Here is a 20,093-nt window from a genome sequence, read left to right on the forward strand (position 1 = left end):
GTACAACCAAATCTCACTGTCAGTCTCACTCAGGTAAACATTTCAGCATAGATTTGGTAGGTAGGGATTTCAACATGCTTAAAAAGCCCAAAATCTCATGGATGAGGTCCACAGAATATCTGATTACTGATTATTACTTTCAGCAGCAAAGAAAGCATTTCTTCTTCATGATGTAATGAGACAGCACGCCTTGCAATTTTAAAATACACCTACATAAACTGAATACTGGGATTACTAGCTTCAACCTTTCTGACCAGTTTATTCAACCTTAGGTCTCCGGTAACACACCTTGCACAGAACCAGCGTTCTCCAGGAACTGGTACATACCACACCTTAAGCCGAGCGACAAAACATAGCGGCTGGGTTTGTACTTCGACCAGCAACTGCTCAGTCGGGTTTTGCGCAGCACATTCCAGTGTGCCGAAATGTTAATCCTGGAAAGCTTCTAGGATAGCAGCTACTGTATGCGTATCTCACTTCTCTAGCTGCTCGGAGAAAACATTGCAATTTGATTTAATTGCTATGTTGACTTATAACAGTATGTTTATACTGGATGCCTGCCAGCTGAAACGCAACAGGTTTGCAAAATGCGTTTCTTCAAAACAGTACGATACGCAGTGTAATAAGGAAAGCAATCTTCCAGTGGCCCCGATCCTGGAGTTCAACTCCTCTGTCTTGGAAGCAGCGCTACCAATTCGGAAGAATTACACCAGCCTAATGGATATGATAATCGGGCCTGGAGGCTGCATTTTGCAGGTACAACAGTCACGCTGAAGCTTCGGAAAGGGAATATTGCTGCAGGAAATGAAAGCGATTAACAGTTGTTTGTATTATGGAGATTGTTTGGCCTATTTACTGTCCCTATCAAAAGCTGCATTATTTGTTGAGCAATCCTAAAAGAAAATCAAAGAGAAACTTAAAGAACGTTGCTAATCCTTTGTCGCTATAAGAATGGCATTTAAAAGCCAGTAAAAAGGTCTGCTTTGCCAATCAAAACAAAAATATTATCTTCCCCATGACCTTGGCTGCTAGATTTCTGCCCAGCTAACGGAGCCTATATCTTTGAGCCAAAAGCTATAGGAACATTACAGAAGCTGAAAGGTGAGCATGCTTGTTTTGTTTCTGCAGAGCACTAGCTTTGCACCAGCCCGTGACTATCAGCTTATTCTGTGCCTGGCTCTGGGATGGGTCGTGGCTCTGAGGGCTGCAGGAACCAGGAGATGCTCCCAGTGGGTAGCATTATTTCTACAGCAGTGATTTTCAGGAGGGATAGTGGGGGCAAAAGGTAGAAATGACGTGGTCAGCAGTGTTTGATCAGTTAATGAACGGGATTTCATGAGATGATCGCCTGCGATTCGAGGAGACTGGATTTCATGACCCCAAAAGTCTCTTCTGGCCTGATATCACCTTGATGCTGACTGGTTCTACGTTAACCATGAACTTCAGCTACTGAAAGAAATGGCCACGTGGCTCTTACCAACCCTGTACTGTGACTTGTAAAAACAGAAGGGAAAAAAAAAAAAAAGATGTTAAAAATATCAGGCAAAATCTACAGTTGGACCAGAACTGGCTTTTATATCAGTTTCAGTCAAAAGTAAGTTCACTAGATACAGTAGTATTTGTTTGAATGGAACAAATAAACCTCAAAGATTTTATAATGAATACCCTTTCTACACATTTCTACAAAGCAGTCTATAAAACCGGGAGCGAGAGATGTCATTCTTAAACACGTACCACAACACACTTTTCTCACAACTCCAATAACAAGATAACATTTTCTATTTGATCCTATTTGGCTTTTCCATAAGGAACTGTAAAAACCTCTCTGAAAACCCTGGCACCAGCATATGCAATAGGAATCCTAACACTGACTCTGCTGGAGCAGAATCTTCCCCTTCAAGAAAAAAGCCTTGGGAGGAAAAAAATAGTGTGTTGGTTTTGTTGCTGAGCCAGCTATTTAACTCTACCAGCTAGCAGAAACAAAGGGAAATCAAATAAAACTATAAAGCGCATATTCCTTTTGGACAAATAAGCCAAAACCCTTTGAAATTTATGTTTTACACCATCCCTACATGATAAGTCATATAGAAAGCTGTGGCTGTAGATATCAGCAATCATGTAAATAACTTTTATTATGCAGTACAATACTAGTACAGTTAGACACACTGATCATGGGAGAAGGGGAGGTTGCTATTTTTTTCCTGTCCCATATGGTAATAATTTTCTATGATTGAACTGTTATGAGCTAAATAAAACTACATATTAACTGTAAGATACATTGCAAATACATTAAATCTTCCCTGGAGTTTTAGCAAATACTTGCTTTTTCTATGATGCATTTGGAATTAGCAAAGGAATCTAGACTGGGTCACAGGACTTATAAATAGACTTGGCTTCTTCTGCAATACTTTATGGGCAATTATTTCAAAAATGAAGATGCAGAGCCACAAATAAATAAAATAATTGCAGCTGATCAGGCTTTATTTACTGCTATCACATTTCTCTGACTGTTAAGCTTCCCTCCTCTCATTTGCTCCACTAGCCTGAATCAATGACCAGATGAAGAGTTGTCAGTTAACGTCAAACACTGAGCACAAAAGGTGCCAAAGGCAGATTCTGGTTTCCCCATTTCCAAATCCTGCCTGGACCTTTCTGGAGTTGGCTTGCTCCCTGGATAAATTCAACATGGAATTGGGAGGCTGGGAAAGGGCACAACAAGTCAGATGAGTTCTGCAGGGTTTCAAGCAATTTGCCAGGGAGTATGTTTTGCTGTGAATCGCCTGTAGAAATCACTGCCAAAGGTCTGGAGACCTCCTCTTCTGCTAGCAGATGCCCGGCTGTGTCAGGGAAGGGTGTGCACAGTCTCCCCTTTCTGCCGCAATCCTGCTCAAACAGGTGTTAATTCAGTTTGGAAGATCCCAAGTACAGCTAAATAGAGCAAAAGCAGCTTTCCAGGTAGTTCAAATGAATCAAACCCAGGTAGTGACTGGCCTCACGCCTGCATATTACCCTCTGTGTACCTCACACCGTTCAGCTTTCAGTAGTTCGAACCCCAGACAGGGTGGGAAACTCAGGATTATCAACTTCCCTTGGGATCAGGCCTGCAATCCTACTGATGCCAACTATATTCTCTAAAAAACAGTGGCTCCATTCCGTTTAAGGTAGAGATGCAACTCATGTTGCCTTCTCCAGCACTGAAGAGATGAACTGAGGCCCCAGTTTTCATTTGCGGCTGGGCACTTGGTACTATCTGATGGTTGTGTTACCTTGGGTCATGAAGGTTGCTTGCATGAGGAGGCTTATCAATTCAAGAGAAAGAAAAGCATAATTCCTGCTGCTTTGAAAAGCCATGGAGCTGATAACACAGTAACAACTGAAACATGTGGGTTGCACCACATGGAGACATCCTGGCTATCCACCAAGGGTTTCCTTCAACGAGCAGATCTCAAAAGTAGGCAACCAGGATGATATGTTATGGTCCTCAAATTAAACTATTGAGAAAAAAAATGTCCTTTACACTAGCAGTCCCGATGACTAGAGATGTCTGCCCTGATCTGTGAGCTCCCTATAATCTCCTGACCTGGGAAGGTGCAGCCAGCTTTGCGAAGCCTGAATCAGAAGGGCACCCTGCAGGAAAGACGGAGCACCAGAAACGGCCTGCTATGTGTCTAGGGCCTGAAGAAGGTCCTGCAAAAGGAGGTCTCATAGCTTTAAAAGCCTTATTTTATTTTTTTTTCATAGTTCCAGACTGCATATTTTTGTATAAAGAAATGATGCTGCAAAGCTCTCCACGAACTTCATCAACAAGGGTCCATAAGCTGGTGAAAGAGGCCAATGGGACCAGATACCAAAGGAGCTAGGAAGATTTACACTAGCTGAGCATCCGGCTCCCTGTTCACTGTTATCAGAATGAAGACAAATGCTTGCAAACATCCTTACTCAAAATCACTGATGTGTTCAGTGACACTCAACACAAACGCAGCAGTTGCTATTGTAAGGTGTGGTGCCTGGGACCACAGCTGCTAAATGCTCTAATGCTGCTTCTTCCAGTGGTGTATGGAATGCAAAGAGCTGTGAGAAAATAGGGTGTTGCTGCCCTTCAAATCAAGCAAAGGGAATGATTAAGACATCATCATTTTCTGGTATTGTTCTAGTGGATGGTAGTAATTGCTTCTACACAGGAACGTGGCTATACCTCTATTGTCATCCATCATCTTGCCAAGGCTGTGTACAGTACAGTAGAAATGGTAAACTTGTGATTTGACCTCATTAGCATTCCCAGAATTACAATGTCATACCAATGATAAAGATTGAGATTATCTGCATCGCAGCAAATGGAGAAGAAACAAATCACACAGTATGTAAAAAGCCAACAGCACAACCACGATTCTGCCAAACACTTCAAGGCTGCTCACGCCCACCTAGTTCTTGATTTCACATGGGGGACAGGACACAATTAAGAATTGTGCCTATATGCATCAAACTTGCAGATATAGAGGATGGACCCATGCATTGATGATCTGAAGATCTGAGTATTCAGGGAGAGGGGAGAGAAGGGAAGGGAAGATGTTGGAGTACACTGTCTTTGATATTGCCTTCCCTCTGACTTACCAGTATTATCTGTGCTTCCTCTGACCTCTCCCAGGCCATCAGTGATCCACTAGAAACATGGAGAAATTTGTGTACAATTTGAGAAATGACAGAGGCATTTGGCCTTTGCACAAGTGCCTTGCGCTGCCTGGAAGTTCATAGGATTTCCTTGAGATTCCCAGGACGAACGCACACAAGGAGTGCTCCTGCTCAAACTTGGGTTGAAGGAAAGTGGGACCAATTATTTGGCCCTGCTGACAGTCAAGTAAGATCAAGTCAAATCTGTACTTGTCTGAGGTCAGTCTATAGCAAAATCTATAGTGAAACAGGGATTTCCTCAGTCTCCAGCCAGCAGCTTACTCCCTGAGCTGTGCTCCCCGCTATAGCTGTAACATAATGCCAAGACGTATTCCAAACCACTTGTTCTCAGTTACTTTAGTCTTTTATGGACCATCTTAGAAGAAATTAACTGAACTTCCCTACAGTGGGAACAAAAGAAGGAAATTAATTTATTATTCCAGTGTTACCCTTGACACAGATACTGAGTAGCTTCATTAAACATTTTGCAGCCCCAAGTGCCTTTGCTAAACCCTCTACAATAAGCACAGAGTCATTTTCCTTGTTACAACACAAACATACAGGTCAGGATTAAGAACTCATTTACGTCTGCTTTGTATCTGAATAACGTCTCTCATCTCAGCAGAATCTGGGCAGGTGCAAATCAAGGCTGTGTGATCCTGGTCCTTCCCTTTCTCTCTAGATTCATTACCTCGCAGTACCACTCTCAGATAAACTCATTTTCACAGAGTCAGCATAGCCACAGCCAAATGACTAGTACAACCCTTTAATACAAACAACAATAAATCAACAGATTGAATTATAATTTATCAGACAAATACTATTTAGCTCTTCCCAAAGCTGTTCTGAACAATCTCTCTTCTCTGCTCATATTCCAGTGGAACATTGACGCTAGATAAAGCTCAGACCTGCGGAGTAAGTTTATAAGAAAGAAATGCTGAAAACATCCTGTATTTATGAAGGGAGATTTCACAGAGATCAGAGTGAATAACATTCCTGAGAAGACTGTAATGTATATGAATCCTCCTCAGTATCTCTTCCAAAGCCCAGCCTAGCAGGGCAACATTTCAACAGCCCCTGAAGCTCTAGATTCAGCAGCAAGCCTGGGAACCAGACACACTAACCTTGAGATACGACAGCAAACTTTTGACGGCTTAGAAAATGGCAACAGGCTATTCGACCACAACTTCACTTTACAACACAGACTTTTTTTTAACTTACTTCATTGGTTTGAACAATGCTTGTCCATAGTTCTGGAACGTCATGATCAACTTCAGCTGGGTGCCTCCTGATTTCATCGCTGTGGGAAAAAAACAAAACCGCTTTAAAAAGCTACATGTGGATCTACTTACATTCAGCTTCCTTGAAACAAAGTCATGTATCTTTTGCTCTGTATTAGATTCAGCACTGCGGTATCTGAGCATCAAGCAGGGTAATCCTAACTGGACAACAGATTATTCAGCGGGTGCAGAGTACAGGGGAAGGCTTTGAGCCGCTGACCAGGTCTAAAAATGGATTGTACTCCCTGACATGTCTTTGTCTGCTTCAGCTGGCCACAGGCAGAACCAGTATGGGCTCCACAAGCACCATAATTGAACAGCATGTATAGGAACAGAACATTGCAGTCCCGTTTTCTCCATTTTTAATCGGTTTTGGATTTCTGCTAACAGGGACACACACTGGGAAAGGAGATGGGGTGTTTTCAAAGTTGACTGCGGCTGGGACATATAGTCCAATGTGCAGCAGACACTTCCTTAATTAAAAGCACGAGCAGATACTATAGCAATCTCTGATCTCTGCTGTGATTTTAATAATTGTTGCTGAGCAGCAGAGATATGTAAATTCATCTCCTCTGTGCACAATGGATATGTATCCAAGCCCATCCATTACTTTCAAGGGATCCCAAGGTGGCTTGCAGGCGAGAGCAGAGCGGTGCAGAGCGGGTCGCTGGCTCTGCTGGGAGGGTAGGAGAGGGCACGTGGAGGCTGCAGGGACTGCGATCCACACTGCACACCGAGGGCCATCTTTGCTCAAACATTTCACTTTCCAGCTGAGAGCTAATGGGAATTTAAGACCGACATTTATTCATACCCATCTGAACAATTTGGACAATATCATGTTAACAGCCAGATTATACTGTTTCTAAAGCCGGAGCAAACTTTTTTTTAATATAAGAATTCATAAAAATGCATTTTACTTGATGATAAGGCTACTTAAAAAAGATAAATATACACTTCTGCAAACCAGCTGCTTTTCTACCATCTCAATCAAAACTGCTCTGAATAAATGAAATGACCTACACCCCGACTCCTTAACACACCTCTGTGTTCAGAGAGGCAGGCCGTGACGGTTGTGTCTGTGTGGATGAGTCAGTCCTTTAAAAATGCTTCCTACGAATGATCAGATAATCAATGCCTTTCTTTACAGTCCTGACAAAGCCTGTGTCAACTGGAGAACTACATAAATGTCAAGTTACCTTGCTCTGTAAATTTTGGCTCAGCAGTGCCCTTGTTCCACCTATATAGCTTGTACATCGTTTTCTCTAACCAATGCCATTAGCTACACATCTGTTTAATTACTCATCTCTGTGCCTTATTACTGATAGGTCATCAGCTCTCTTTCAGCACTTGTAATCTATATTTTCGCAACAAAATGCTATGCAAATCTGGTCAGTGTAATTATACTTCCCCTATAATAAAGTCCCTCCTGCCTTGCTGTTTTGCTGACCCCAGCCTTCTCTTGCATTTCCAGTTTATCCCAAAGGAACAAATAAATAATTAGAAATTAAAGGATGTTAAATAACTTGCACTGAACAGGTAAAGCAGAAGCACGTCGTTTCCACACATTAAACTCCCTCTCTTGTGAGAGCAGGTCAGTTGATCTGCACCTGAGGGAAGAAGGAGCAATAGACCTTTCTTCATCCCCAGCCCAGAGCCTGAAGGCAATGAGAACCAGCAATCCTCCAGCCAAAAACTTACCTGTGCTGCCCTGCGACCATCACAGCCCAGCTCTGCGCTCTGGAAACACTGCTGGATAGTCTGGACAGCAAACAGGCAGCTGGAGCTGCCCTTGCCTCATGAGGGCAGGGACCCCTGGCCGTGCCCAGCACCGGCCCCCACCACTTTCCCTGCCCAAATGCAGCCTAAAGTGCCGGGTTTGCCCAGCTCTGTGAGGCACAGCCTGTGTTTGTCCCCCGTTCATGTGCGCTACCTCCACTTAAGTCAGGAGATCAGCCTCAGTACCAAAGGGCAGAATGAATTGCCTCCTTTCTGTCAGATAAAACTCTCCCCACCTCCACCGACCTCAACATAGCTGCTTGCAGACAGCTTCCACCAATGGAAGACCAAATGTTTTTTCTCTAAAATTTACATTATTTATGCTTCTATATTCAATTCTGAGGAGCTCAGGGCTTAGAGATGGTCTCTCTGTCCTCCATGAGGCATGTATGTCCAAAAATAGAGCAAAGATCCTGTAAGCCCATCAGAGAAGAGGGAAGGATGGAGCCTATTTTGAGGTACAGTTGGGAAATCAAGCATTTGGGAAATCACACCAATGCAAAGAGAAAGAAAAAAGGATGTTCCAGCATGCCCTTTTCTAAGCACAAAGTTTCAGACACACTAAGAGGCCTGGTTTTTCAGCAAATTGAAGCCACTTGACAGATAATGATTTTGTTAGCAGCCGAACTCAACAATGAGTGTGTCATCACCAAGGAGGGAAATGTATGAAGAAGATTAACAATTCAGAATAATTCTTCCATGAGACACAAAGGCCTGGTTTCCTGTCAGAAGGAATTGAGCTGAAGACAAAAGCATCTCCCTGGTCTTTTTAGATCCATCTTATTGTATTGCCTTAATTGGTTGCAATAGTAGCCTCAACCAAACACGAGTTTTGCTGGCATGTTGTCCTCCCACTGCTGCTAGGAGTAAACTTCGCACCTCCCCAAAACAGAGGATGGCAGTGGTGGGAACAGTGTCCCATCGTGCCTTATGGCAGGGCATGCTGGAAGCCACATGCATCATGGACGACAACAACACGTGCCAGAGCCCCACGCTGGCTTCCACACACATCATCTGGACTCATGTGCAGATACTCCAACTTTGGCTGCTCATTCAGTGCTGCAGATGTGCCGGCCAGGCTGGAGGTGATTCAAAGCCACCCTCCAAGCCCAGACTAGTTAGTCTAACATTGTAATCCCTGCAAAGAAGGAAACACCTGAGCTTAGACAGTCCTTCTGAACTCAACAAAACCTTTCATGCACCTCTGAACTAGGCAGGCTCGGGAGCAGTCCAGGGCACCCAAATCTTGGGGCTCGCAATGCCAGAAAAGAGCAGATCTCAGTGGAGATGATTCACTCAGACCTCTAGGTCAGATTACTTCCCTTGTCCTAACAACACTACATCTGCCTACTGGCTTCCCTCTCATTTTCTGAGCTGTGGTCCTTCAGAACTCCCTTTCCTGCTCAGATGTCAGTTAAACATGTCCCTCTGGCCATTATGGCCAAACAGTGGGAGCCCCATCATCTTCCAGGAGCTTATCCCAAACGAACATTGTTTGCTCCTCTGGAGGTGTCCTTGTTCCTTCACCCACTGCCCACAGGAACATTTCTGAAGAATTGATAATACCCAGAAGCAGCATATGCAATTTTCCAGGAAATTGGAGGATGCTACACCATTGTGGTCTGTCATGTCTACGGTCAGCAGGCTTAGCTATTTTTAAGAAACCCTTGCAAAATAAAGCTATACTGACTCCAAGGAAAACTCTAGTCACACTCTGAATTCACCTTTTTTTTTTAAGATTTCTGAACATACTGTAACATCACAGGTCATGAACAGCTCTGTAAAAGACTTTATAAATCTGCTAGCTCCCAGCGGGTACCTCAAATCAAGTCTCATACAGCTCCCGGACATACTGGCACAGTGTTAAAAACAAATCCCAATAAAATCATTACTTTTTATCTTCAGGCAACCTGAAGTCTCTCTTTTCCCCCAAAGTAAAAGGAAATGGAAAGTAGTATTAACCTTTACTCTTAACCCCGTGCAAGGGCTTTTGGGTGTGAACAGAAATCTTCCTAATTTTAGGAGGCTTTGCGAAAAAATTCCCTGAGATATCTTTTTGCTTGAGTGTCTGTGGCATTAGAGTCTTGTCCAAAGACCAGTGAAATTGGTGGGATTCCTTCTGTTTTCTCTGATAGACTTTGAATCAAGCCTCCACAAACCCCCGCTCCATTTACATCTAGGAGCTTACTGTCACAGCCATATGCCATGTCTCCTACTCCCCCACCTTGTCTCCTCACCCATACAAGACCTGAATTCCCCTCCTGATCCACAGACACCATCCAATATAAAAGATGCACTACCCATCATCTCTCAATTATCTTTTTATAACTCTATGCTACAGGGTTTCTGACTCCCTCTTCTAAAGCATCTGGTACTAACCCCTAGTAGAGACCCAATGTTGCCCAAAGCGATTTGACCCAAAAGGATTTGGAATTTTAATTGATCTGACTTTTCAGCTCCTCTGTTTTGCTGCAGGATAGCCTTCATCCTGTTGGCTTGTCTAGACTGTGTGGTCTTCTGATGGAGAGCGAGGATCCTAACAGGACCTAGCTTTTGGTCAGAATCCAACAAACATTTTAAAATGTATTTAATTATGGAATGCTAATGCCTGAGAAGTCACATCCAGTCAAAGCCTGGGATGTAGTAACATCTGAAACAGAGGACGTTCAGATCTATTTTGGATTCCTATTTATAGATCAAGCTTAAATCTAACATAAACATGTTGATTGGCTTTAACAAGTAATACTCTGCCCCAGGCTAGAGACATGGCCCTGTTCAAGCTGTAAAGAACATATTTCAAAACAAATTCAAGCCCTCATCATCTCTTAATTTGTTCTTGTTCAGCCAATTCTGCTAACTTGCTTTTAAAGGCCTTTCTTGGTTTAGTCAAGAGAGTAAAAGACTTCTGGAGGGGGAAGAGATCTGTGAAATCATTCAGAAGCTTTGCTATACATTTTAAGTCCCCTCCTTTCATCTGGAGTTGTACATTAAATCAATCTGTTGACTCTTGGCAGATTCATTGTTTTCTTATACAGTAAATCAAGGGTGCTACATTTCATTATGTTTTTCACACGTTCTCAACAGCACTTTTTCCCTTCCTTTGGATGAGATTTTTATAGTTGCCTTTAGCACCAGAATTTCGGTTCAATATTTAGCGTCTTGTCTTTTTCTCTTCCCTGACTTGAAGCAGAGTCCACCTTGGTTAACCGCAGCATTTATTCACTGCGTGAGTAATCTTGCGCGCTTGCTTTCTAATTACTGCCTGTACAAACGGAAGGCACCGCTGCTTCCGAAATGAACTCAGTCAGGTAATGTTTCCAAACCTTTCCAATCAGAGAATTTAAAGAATCAAAAAATAAAACCCAACTGAACACAGGAATCACAAAAGCCCATTCTGCTCACAGGCAACCCCACACCACAGCTCCCCTGGACAACAGTACAAGCAAGATCAAGACCACACCGCCTCTACAACACACCATGCCATATTTGTTGTTAAACTGCTGACAGTGCTGCCACAATTATGCGCAGACGCCTTGTAAATATGCAAGAAAACAGCTAACTATGGTTATTTATGCATGCAATAAACAGCTATGAAAGGCAAAGGAAACGTGCAATTGCCCGTGCATGTGCTGTTTCTGAAAACTGGGTTTCAGTGCTCTGTGGAAAAACAACTCTCTCTAGGCTCCTGTTTATGGCAGGAGGAAATTTTCAGTGAATGAAATCAAATTAAGAGCTATCCCTTTATGCTGAATAAAATGAATAGGAAATATATATACTGATGCAGGGCACAGAATACATCCTCGGCTTGAAAGCTCTGGGTAACCCTGTCCTTTTAAAGGCCAGCTCTAGGTGTCACTGTGGGAGCTGAATGTGATGCTCTTTCCCATCCATGAATTTGTTCCATTTAAACTTTAACATCAAGAAAATGTCACCTTGGTGCTCTCTGCTCTTGGGAATTGCTTCTGTCACCGTTTTCATTTTAAAATAACACTGCACGTTATAGAGTCGTGTGAGCGGTTCTGATAGATGGTGGGGGATCAATCTGGTCACCGCTCTCTTCTGTCCATAATGCAAGCTGAGCCGAGAAATTACAATGTGGCTAAGAAAGCTGTTTAGCTGCAGTTTGGATCTAATTACTGTTGGTATCAAGACCCTGCACAGCAAATCACCTAATTCTATTAGAGCCAAAGCAAATCTGAACACTGGGAAGAAACTGGATAAAGCAATATCCCACTGCCTGTCTGTTTAATTGTCCTGCTTGCAGAAAGAAGCCTGAAGATTGGGCATTATGAAGGTTTCCATTTATATTATACTCCTAACCTGGCATCTTTGCAGCTGCCTTAAAAAAAAGAAAACAGAAGGCAAAACAAAAAAAATTGACCATATGGAAAAAAACCCAGACAAATTAGAAGATATGCAGGAATATGCAAAAGAATGTAACAGCCCTATAAATGTACTTTGGTCAAATGTATTACTTTTTATTAACCAGCTTACATGATTTTGAATCCCTGCTGCTGCTCTGCAGTAAAGCTGAAAACTGGCAAGTATTATCTTAAAACATGTATTTTTAAACAGCCAAAGAATTTGCAACATAAAATAAGAGATGCTGCACTGTGTAATAAAAACAAAAAAGTATATTAACAACGTGCTTTTTCGTGGTTTGCAACATGACTGAAAGCTCCCGAATCCCCACAGAGGCATGCAGTGGATGCTAGCAGCAAAATTCAGATCCTGGCATCTCTACATGTCCCCCTCCACTTCCATAGGCTTGATTTTAGACTGGTTCTGTGTAGGAATCATTCCCTGTCAGTTCTGCAGCGACTGATACCGACACCAAAGGTATCTCATGTTTTAGTTCACGGAAGTTATACGGACTCATTAACAGAAACCATGGTCCTCTGGTTTTGTTAGGGGCGTAAGAGGCCCCCACCGCGCTCTGAAGAGCCTTGTTCAAACATTAACAGAGAGACAATCCCATAGGAAATCACTAATAACAATCATAAATCTTCCTCTGTGATCCCATGGCCCTGCTGCTCTGAAAGCTCTATCAAAATCACAATTAATGGAAACCTCATGACCCATCTATATGACACATTAGGTGAAATCATGGCCCCAGGGAAGTAAAATGGCAAAACTTCCACTTACGTCACCGGGGTCAGGATTTCACTCCCATTTTTTATGATAACCATTTTACTGCTAAGTTAACTGAAGCGTAGAGGGGTTAAGCAACATGCCCAGAAGCACAAGTGAAGAGTTGAGCACTAAACTATTAATTCTCATTCCTACCTCCCTTTTTCTCCCACTAGCTTCCGCGTCCCTACATCAACCTTAACCATCCCACTGCTCTGCAGAAGTGACAGACTTCACACTACGAACGCTGCCGAGTTTGCTGCAAACGCTGCTCTCCTCCTGCACAGACAGCACGGCTGAGCTCTGAAGTGTGGAAGAGGTAAATAGAGATTGATACGCCGTGCAGCCGTGCAGCACAAAACGCCGCTACAGCCAGCGCATTTCGTGTAAACCTCAACAAGTGAGCCAGGAGACGGTTTGGTTGAGCATCACCTCTGCACAGGGCTGGGGACAGCCTGGGCACTGCTGCTCTCTGCGGGGGACAGGGACGGGCACAGCCTGCATTTTTTCCCCTTCGATGGACATGCCCAGCGACCAACATAAGACGTGTTATACAGTGCTGGCCCAATCCCCATTCACACGTGTCACTAATATTGCAGAAATCGGTTGATATTGAGAGGAGAGGTCAGGAACGGTGAGGGCCGTGTCAAGGAGAACATCACACAGGCCGTGTCTGTACAGTGCCCTTGCTACCCACCAGCGCAGACCAGAGGAGCATGGGCAGAGTCTGCTGCTACCTGCCGCATCACATCTGAGCTAGCGAAGGGAAGGTACGTGGCTTAATTGTCAAACCTGAGCTCCTTAGTGAATCACTCCCATCCGGAGTTTTAGGGACAGAAAACCCATCATAGATTAATAAACTAGCCTGTGTTTGTCATCTTTCATGAGCTAGGTGTCCACTGGACCCTTGAATCCAACATGTGGGATGGCACCTGGGTACCGCAAACTGCTTTATTCAACATCCTGCCCCAGCAGAGCTCAGAGCAGAGCTGTGCGCTGAGTACAGCCACCGGGCAGCTCGATTCATGGAGGCGAAGCTCTCCTGTGGCATCCTGCATTTTACACCTACTCCATCCGGATCAGCTAAACCAGCCCACTCTTCGCGACTGAGGATCTCCCTTACTCCTGCTCAGCAGCCGCTGTGATTCACACGATGGAAAATGTAAACCTTAGGGCTGCTCGTGCTATTCTTGCCCAGGCCATTTCCTGCTGAAGCCAGGGGAATTTTTGCCTTGCAGGGTTAAAGACCTGCTGACCTCATCCCGCAGTGCCAACACACCATCAGCACTTTTACAGAGCTCCTGCTATTTCATCCCTCTGAAACGGACTTAGCAACTTTGTGGTCAGCACAAGTAACTTCATTTTCTGCGTGGCCGATGGAAACCGCTGGCTGCGCTGCAGCTCTCTACCTCTGAAAACCACGGGGTGTGCATTTGTTTAGCGGCCCAGGGCTTTCGTTTGGCGTTGTGTTTTGGTTTTTTCCCTGCACAGCTACGCAGCTAAATTCAAGGAAACGCATGTTGTCATTAAATAGCCCTGGAGAAAAGCCCCAAACTGTGTCACCTTGTTTAACCAGAACCAAAGGTTGACATGGGTACATCCCTGTTGTGGATTTACAAGCAGAATAAACAGAGCTGAACTCTGCTCAGCGGGCGGCTGGCTCACCCGGAGCTCCCTGCGTGATGCCCGGGGAAGCTGCAGCTCCGCCAAGCCGCAGAGCCCCGCGGCGCCGGATGCTCCCGCAGCCATTGCTGCAGGGCTGCAGGTCAGTCGCCTCTCTCCTTCCTCGGGAAGGCGAGCGCTGCTGGACCCAGCCTTTTATGCAATAACCAGCTAATAATACAAATCTAGCTTGTGCAAGATGCTATCTGCTTTTGGCCATGTTTTTTTTATTATCATATTAAAGAACCAAATAGGGCACTTTCAGCCTGATCATGACTGAAAGATCTCTGAATTCAATGGGGTTTGCCTTGCTGGCAGACTTTGCAATTATTCAGGTAATACAGAGCTGGCAATATCTCTTTATGTTTAACAGGGAAAATGAGTGCTGAAGTCGGGAAGCAATGTAGGCACCCCCGGAGAGAAGCCATGCAAAATATTAATATTTAAACAGCAATGAGATCCTGAACAATGAGCAAATAATCATAAAAAATTATATATATCTGAACATACCAACACTGGTTATCTTTTGGGAGACCAGGTCTTGTAGTAAAGCCTCAATTGCAGGATTATGTCTGGAATACAACTCGTACCGATTAATGCCAATGTGGAATTTTAACCAGTTTGGGTAGGAGTCTATGGAGGTTTCTCCAGTTGGCAAAAATTCTTCATTATCTTCGTTTTGCCTACCACCAAAAAAAAAGAACAACACAACAAAAACCCAAAAATGAGGAGAAAGAAATAATGTTACAGCTTGTAACAGGCATCAAGAAACAGGGCTTCAAAATGTGACAACTCGGAAAGGCAAAGCACTACAGAGGTGGGAGATGTCCTGGGGTTGTCCCTGCGCCGGCTGCTCGCCCGGAGCCTGCTCCCACCTGGGGCCAAGGGGCAGATGGATCTTCACCCTCCACTCCTCAGGCCTGATTTAAAGCCCATGAAAGTCAGGAGCAAAACTCGGACATCACTGAGCGTTAGCGGAGGCCCTTACGCAGCAGAAACACACAGAGCTGCAGGTTTTATGGCAGGTTTAGGTTGGACTATGTGGCACACATCTTTTACAAGTTTGACCCAAACAACAGCATCATCCTGAACCTGGGGCGGGAAGTGGAGAGTGCGGCAGTAACTTGACCTTTTGCACCAAATGCTCCCACTCTCTCTTCTTCTCTTTTTAAATAGAGAGAATGAGAAGAAACTGGATCACTCTGCACTGGTTGCTGAAGAACAGCTCTGGATGGTTTTGCCCCTTCCCTAGCAGTAGGATACTATTACAGAAAAGAATTGTTAAAATTACTTTTAACTCCTAATTTTCATGCTAGTTCTGTGAACCTTGGCTGCAGCCGTTAAGGAAAATACGTACAGCAGGCAGCTGCATTGTGGACATCAATAATTTCACCCTTCACCTACTGCAAACACTATCACATATCTTCGATCCAGAAGTCCTCTGTGTTTTCAGTCATCTCCAGATGTTCATACATTTGTGACTGGTTTTTTTCCTGGTTTTTTCTTTTCCTCTCTCAGAGAAACCAGAACTCTTTCAGGTTATTTCACTTCACAGTCAGTTTTGATTATTAGATGGAAGGGGCCTGGACACTTCACATGCTCGTGGGGCGGAAATCAGAAATAGTTATCCTCTCTTTCTAAAGGTTTAGATCATGCTGGCTGCTCTGTGGCTTAACAGAGCTTTTGCAGAGTACAATGCAGCTGTTTAAACATCACAATGTCAGTGTGTTTGGAAGAGGGTGCTGTTGTATTAGACAAGCCTTTTGATTTTTCAGTCATTGACATTTCTCAGCATTTCTTACAAGCCAACAGGGCACACGATGCACAGAGGCAGCTAACTGCTTTGAAGGCTGGAGAGCAGCAGAGGTGCTAGGCCGCGGGGAATTAACTGAGGATGAAAAATGTAACACAGATCAGATCCCGAAGGCAGAAATACCTGCGAGGATGAATGCCTTTGTGACGCTAGACCTTGCTTTTGAGAAAAGTTAATGTATTACTGCCTGGTCTTACTGCTTAGCCCCGACACCTCAGAGCTGGAGACAAGGAAGGTGCTGGAGAGGGAGGCTTGCCCAGTGCTCGCCCTCTTTCTTGCACTGTTGTTTTCTGGTAGCATCTGCCTCTGCTACAGCTGGAGATGGGATATTGGGGCATAGGGGCCCTTTGGCCTCAGGGCTCCCACCTTCTCCTGCTCCCGCACTTGGTCTGTATTTCATGGCTTTTTGTTTTTTTGTTGAACGAACACAACCGGTCAAGCCTGTGAGAGAATTCTCGGTCTCCTGGTGACACCGAGTCGCCCTGTTTAGCGTTCTGCCTACTCCAAACCAGCCATTACACCAACTCTCGCGAACGCCCGGGTTAAAAACCCCCACGTTACCAAACGGAAGGCAGCGACCCCGGGCAGCGCCGTGGCTCGGCGTTTCCGCACCGGCCGCTCCGCGCCCCGCCGGGTGTCCCCCCCCCGCCCCCGGGGCAGCGCTGCCCGCGGCACAACCCGCGCTTGGTGCCGAGCCGAGCCGGGCCAAAGCGGGCCGCGTCCCCGGGCGCCGCGCTCGCCGGTACTCACCACTCGGGCTGCTCGGCCGCCCGGGGGTTGAACCTGATGTCGCTGTCGACATTGAAGAGGAGGTCGCCGTCGGCGAGCGGGGGCAGGGCGGCGCGGTAGAGCGGGTGCTGGAAGAGGGCGGCCAGCGGGGCGGCGGCGGCGGGCGGCGGCGAGCGCGGCGCCCCGGGGGCGATCAGCCGCCGCGTCCGCGCCGCCGCCGCCCCCCCGCCGCCCGCGCCGCCGCCGCCCGCCGCCCGCTCCGCCGCTTCCCGCGACTGCGAGGAGAGGTTGGAGCCCGGCTCGGCGCTGAAGTCCTGCAGGATCCGCAGCGTGTGCTTGCTGGGCCAGCGCGGCGCCGCCCGGGGCGGCGCGGCGGCGGGCGGCGGGCAGGAGCAGCCGGGGCGGCCCTCGGTCCCCCGCCGCTCCAGCCGCGGCAGCAGGTCGATCATGATGTGCATGGTGCAGGCGACGAGGAACACCATCAGGATCAGCACCCGGAACTTGCGGACCAGGAGCATTTTCATGGCCGGGGCGGCTAATAAATTACCGGGGGAGGGGGAGGGAGGGGAGGCGGCGGGGTCGGTCGGGAGCGCTTTCGCGGAAAAAGCCCGGGCGGGCGTGGGTCTTCCAGGCCCCCCCCCGGGGCTTTGGCTTTCTCCTTTCGGATCGGGAAGCGAGCGATCAAGTCAATAAAGTTATCCCCATAGGCGCCGAGAAATAAACAGGCTAAAAACAATAGGTCCTCATTTCTCAGTATCATCAAGAACTTAGGAGGGGGAGGGAAAAAAATAAAAATAAAAGGAAAAAAAAATTTAAAAAGAAGCACCGGAGCGAGCCTTTAAAATCAATAGGAAAACAATGCCAGCGGCATTGCAATATATAAAGCCATCTGTTCACGATTTCGCCCTCCTTTTATTACAGGGATCACAACAAATAGGGAAAACTGGTTCTTGAAGAGAAACCGGCATCAGACACTAGCTCTGATTAAATAAAATTAAAAAAAAAAAAAAGAAAAAGAAAAAGACGGGGAGGAGGAGGAGGGGGAAGAATAATATTAAGAAAACCTGTATGGAAAGGCGACAGAAGGAAAAAAATCATCCATAATATTTGGCTGTGCTGGAAATGCTGACTCCCTTCCTTTGAATTTGACCAGTGATGCAGCAGAAGCGCTCTCCCGCTCGCTCTCGCTCCCTCTCTTCTCTGAGACTGTTTAAGAACATTGGCTGGAAAATCATTTTCTTAGAGCAGTTCCAGTTTCTTCATCCATCGTGTCCGGTGCTTGGGAGAGATTAATATGTTCAACTGAGATCAAGTCTGGGTGGCTGCTGTATCCGAGCTGGGCTTTTGCTTTGGCTTGGGTTGGGTTTTTTTGGCTGCAAAACTGTCTGATGGCACAACTGCAACATAAAGGTTAAATATGGCACAGAAAAAAAGAAGGGGGGGGAGGATTAGAGGAAAGAAACTAATATAAATCAGTAGAGGTTCTTTTTAGCAAAGAGGTCCTGTCTTTGATCTCTGCTGGGTCTCACAGATCTGCCTTTTAGAGAGAGAGAGAAAGGAAGAGAGAAGGGGGGAGAGAAGGGAAGGAGGGGGAGAGATCTTTGGCAGGTGCAGAGTGAAACCCTCTTTCAGCTACGCTGAATTCTGGAGACTGGTTGGACTAGTAGCTCTGCAGCTCCAGCTCTCAGTGGGTGTGTTAAATATTATGAGCGAGCCATGATTCCTGCCTTCCTCACGTCATAGTTAGGAGATTGGCTAAATAAACGCTACAGTGATAGTAACAGGAAAACCTCAACCAAAAGCTTTTTTTTTTTTCTCCTCCTCTCCTCCCTCCTTCCCAGCCCCCTTTTCATTCTACTGCAGCTCCAACCGGGGCAAAGAGAGGGCGTCTGTTCCACAAAGCTTTGCAAAATAAAATTAAAAAAAAAAAAAAGGTGGTAGCAGAGAGAGGAATCTGCGCTAATAGCATGGCAAAGTAGGAGCGTGGTCCATGCGCCCAGGCTGGGAGCAGCGATTCTGCTCTGTCATTGCCTGGGCTGGAGAGCGGCCGGCCGCTCGCTCCCCCTCGCCCGCCCGCTCCCCCTCGCCCCCAGCCCCTCGCCAGAGCAAGGTCAACACGGAAGGCTGTGCGCTTCGCTTCCTCCGGAGGAACAGTCTTTATTTTTAATCCGAGATCCTGTGGGCTGTGATAATCCGTGAGCGTGCTGCGGGGTAATCTGCCGTATCTCCTGCTGCCGTTAGCTGTGCAGTCAGCTCCGTGGTTGGGTGGCCAAATGGCTAATGGAGCTGGTGGTCCCCGGGCCAGGGCAGCCTCCAGAGCCCAGCAAGTGCCGTTGATGGTTGTCTAAGGTTGAAGGCAGTCTGGAGGAAGGGACAAGCCACTCCACTGGTCTTCAGGTGATCAGCCAGGGATTCTCTGGGCTGCTGATTTTGTCTTTGGGCCTGGGGTGCCCTGGATTTTATGGTCCTTAGAAGGGCTCAAACAGTCGTTGAGTGGGGTGGCAGTAGGAATGACAAATGCGCTCCTGCCTACCCACCACCACCTTTCCACAGAATTGTCTCAACGCTGGTCGTGCTGGACCATTTTTCCTTGGATTAAGTGACATTAAACTATTTCTTTCCCAAAAAAAGTATTTTTTCCCCCTGAGGCTCCATCCAGAACTGTTCTCTCACTGGGCATATCTGCAGAGCCTTGTGCTCTGCACTCCCCTGAAGCACATCCGCACACTGTTACTGTGTCACCATGTTTTGCACAAGGGAAGTCACAGCTTTTCCAGTGGGGAAAAAAGGATTGATGAAAAAAAAGACCTGACAGGGCCATGATCCTATGGACTGCTCTGTGCCTTTATGGAGGAACAAGACTGGCTGTCCTAGGGGGACCTCTTAGCAGCAGGGTTCAGAGGTACAGCTCACTGTAGATGCAGCAATTTGATTCCCATGGAAGCCTTTATGTCACCTTGGATCATCCAAGTACAGGTGTACTTAATCATAGCAAAACATTTTGCTATGGAGCCAGAAGCAAGGCTTTCCATCTT

General features: G+C 46.0%; 1 protein-coding gene across 1 annotated transcript in view; it reads right to left on the minus strand.

Moving 5' to 3' along the window:
* The window catches only part of FAM20C (FAM20C golgi associated secretory pathway kinase), a 60,266-nt gene extending 41,792 nt beyond the window's left edge, over positions 1 to 18,474 (minus strand). Inside the window, exons 1-3 of the mRNA XM_082006495.1 lie at positions 17,080 to 18,474; positions 15,027 to 15,199; positions 5,890 to 5,968 (exon numbers count right to left, since the gene is read on the minus strand). Of these exons, the coding sequence (XP_081862621.1) occupies positions 5,890 to 5,968; positions 15,027 to 15,199; positions 17,080 to 17,582 (755 nt within the window). The 5' untranslated portion in view covers positions 17,583 to 18,474. The remainder of the gene's footprint in view (positions 1 to 5,889; positions 5,969 to 15,026; positions 15,200 to 17,079) is intronic.
* Positions 18,475 to 20,093: the final 1,619 nt, after the last annotated feature.

The sequence above is a fragment of the Phaethon aethereus genome (assembly GCF_964289735.1).
Source record: "Phaethon aethereus genome assembly, chromosome: 15".
In the NCBI taxonomy this organism is placed as follows: Eukaryota; Metazoa; Chordata; class Aves; order Phaethontiformes; family Phaethontidae; genus Phaethon; species Phaethon aethereus.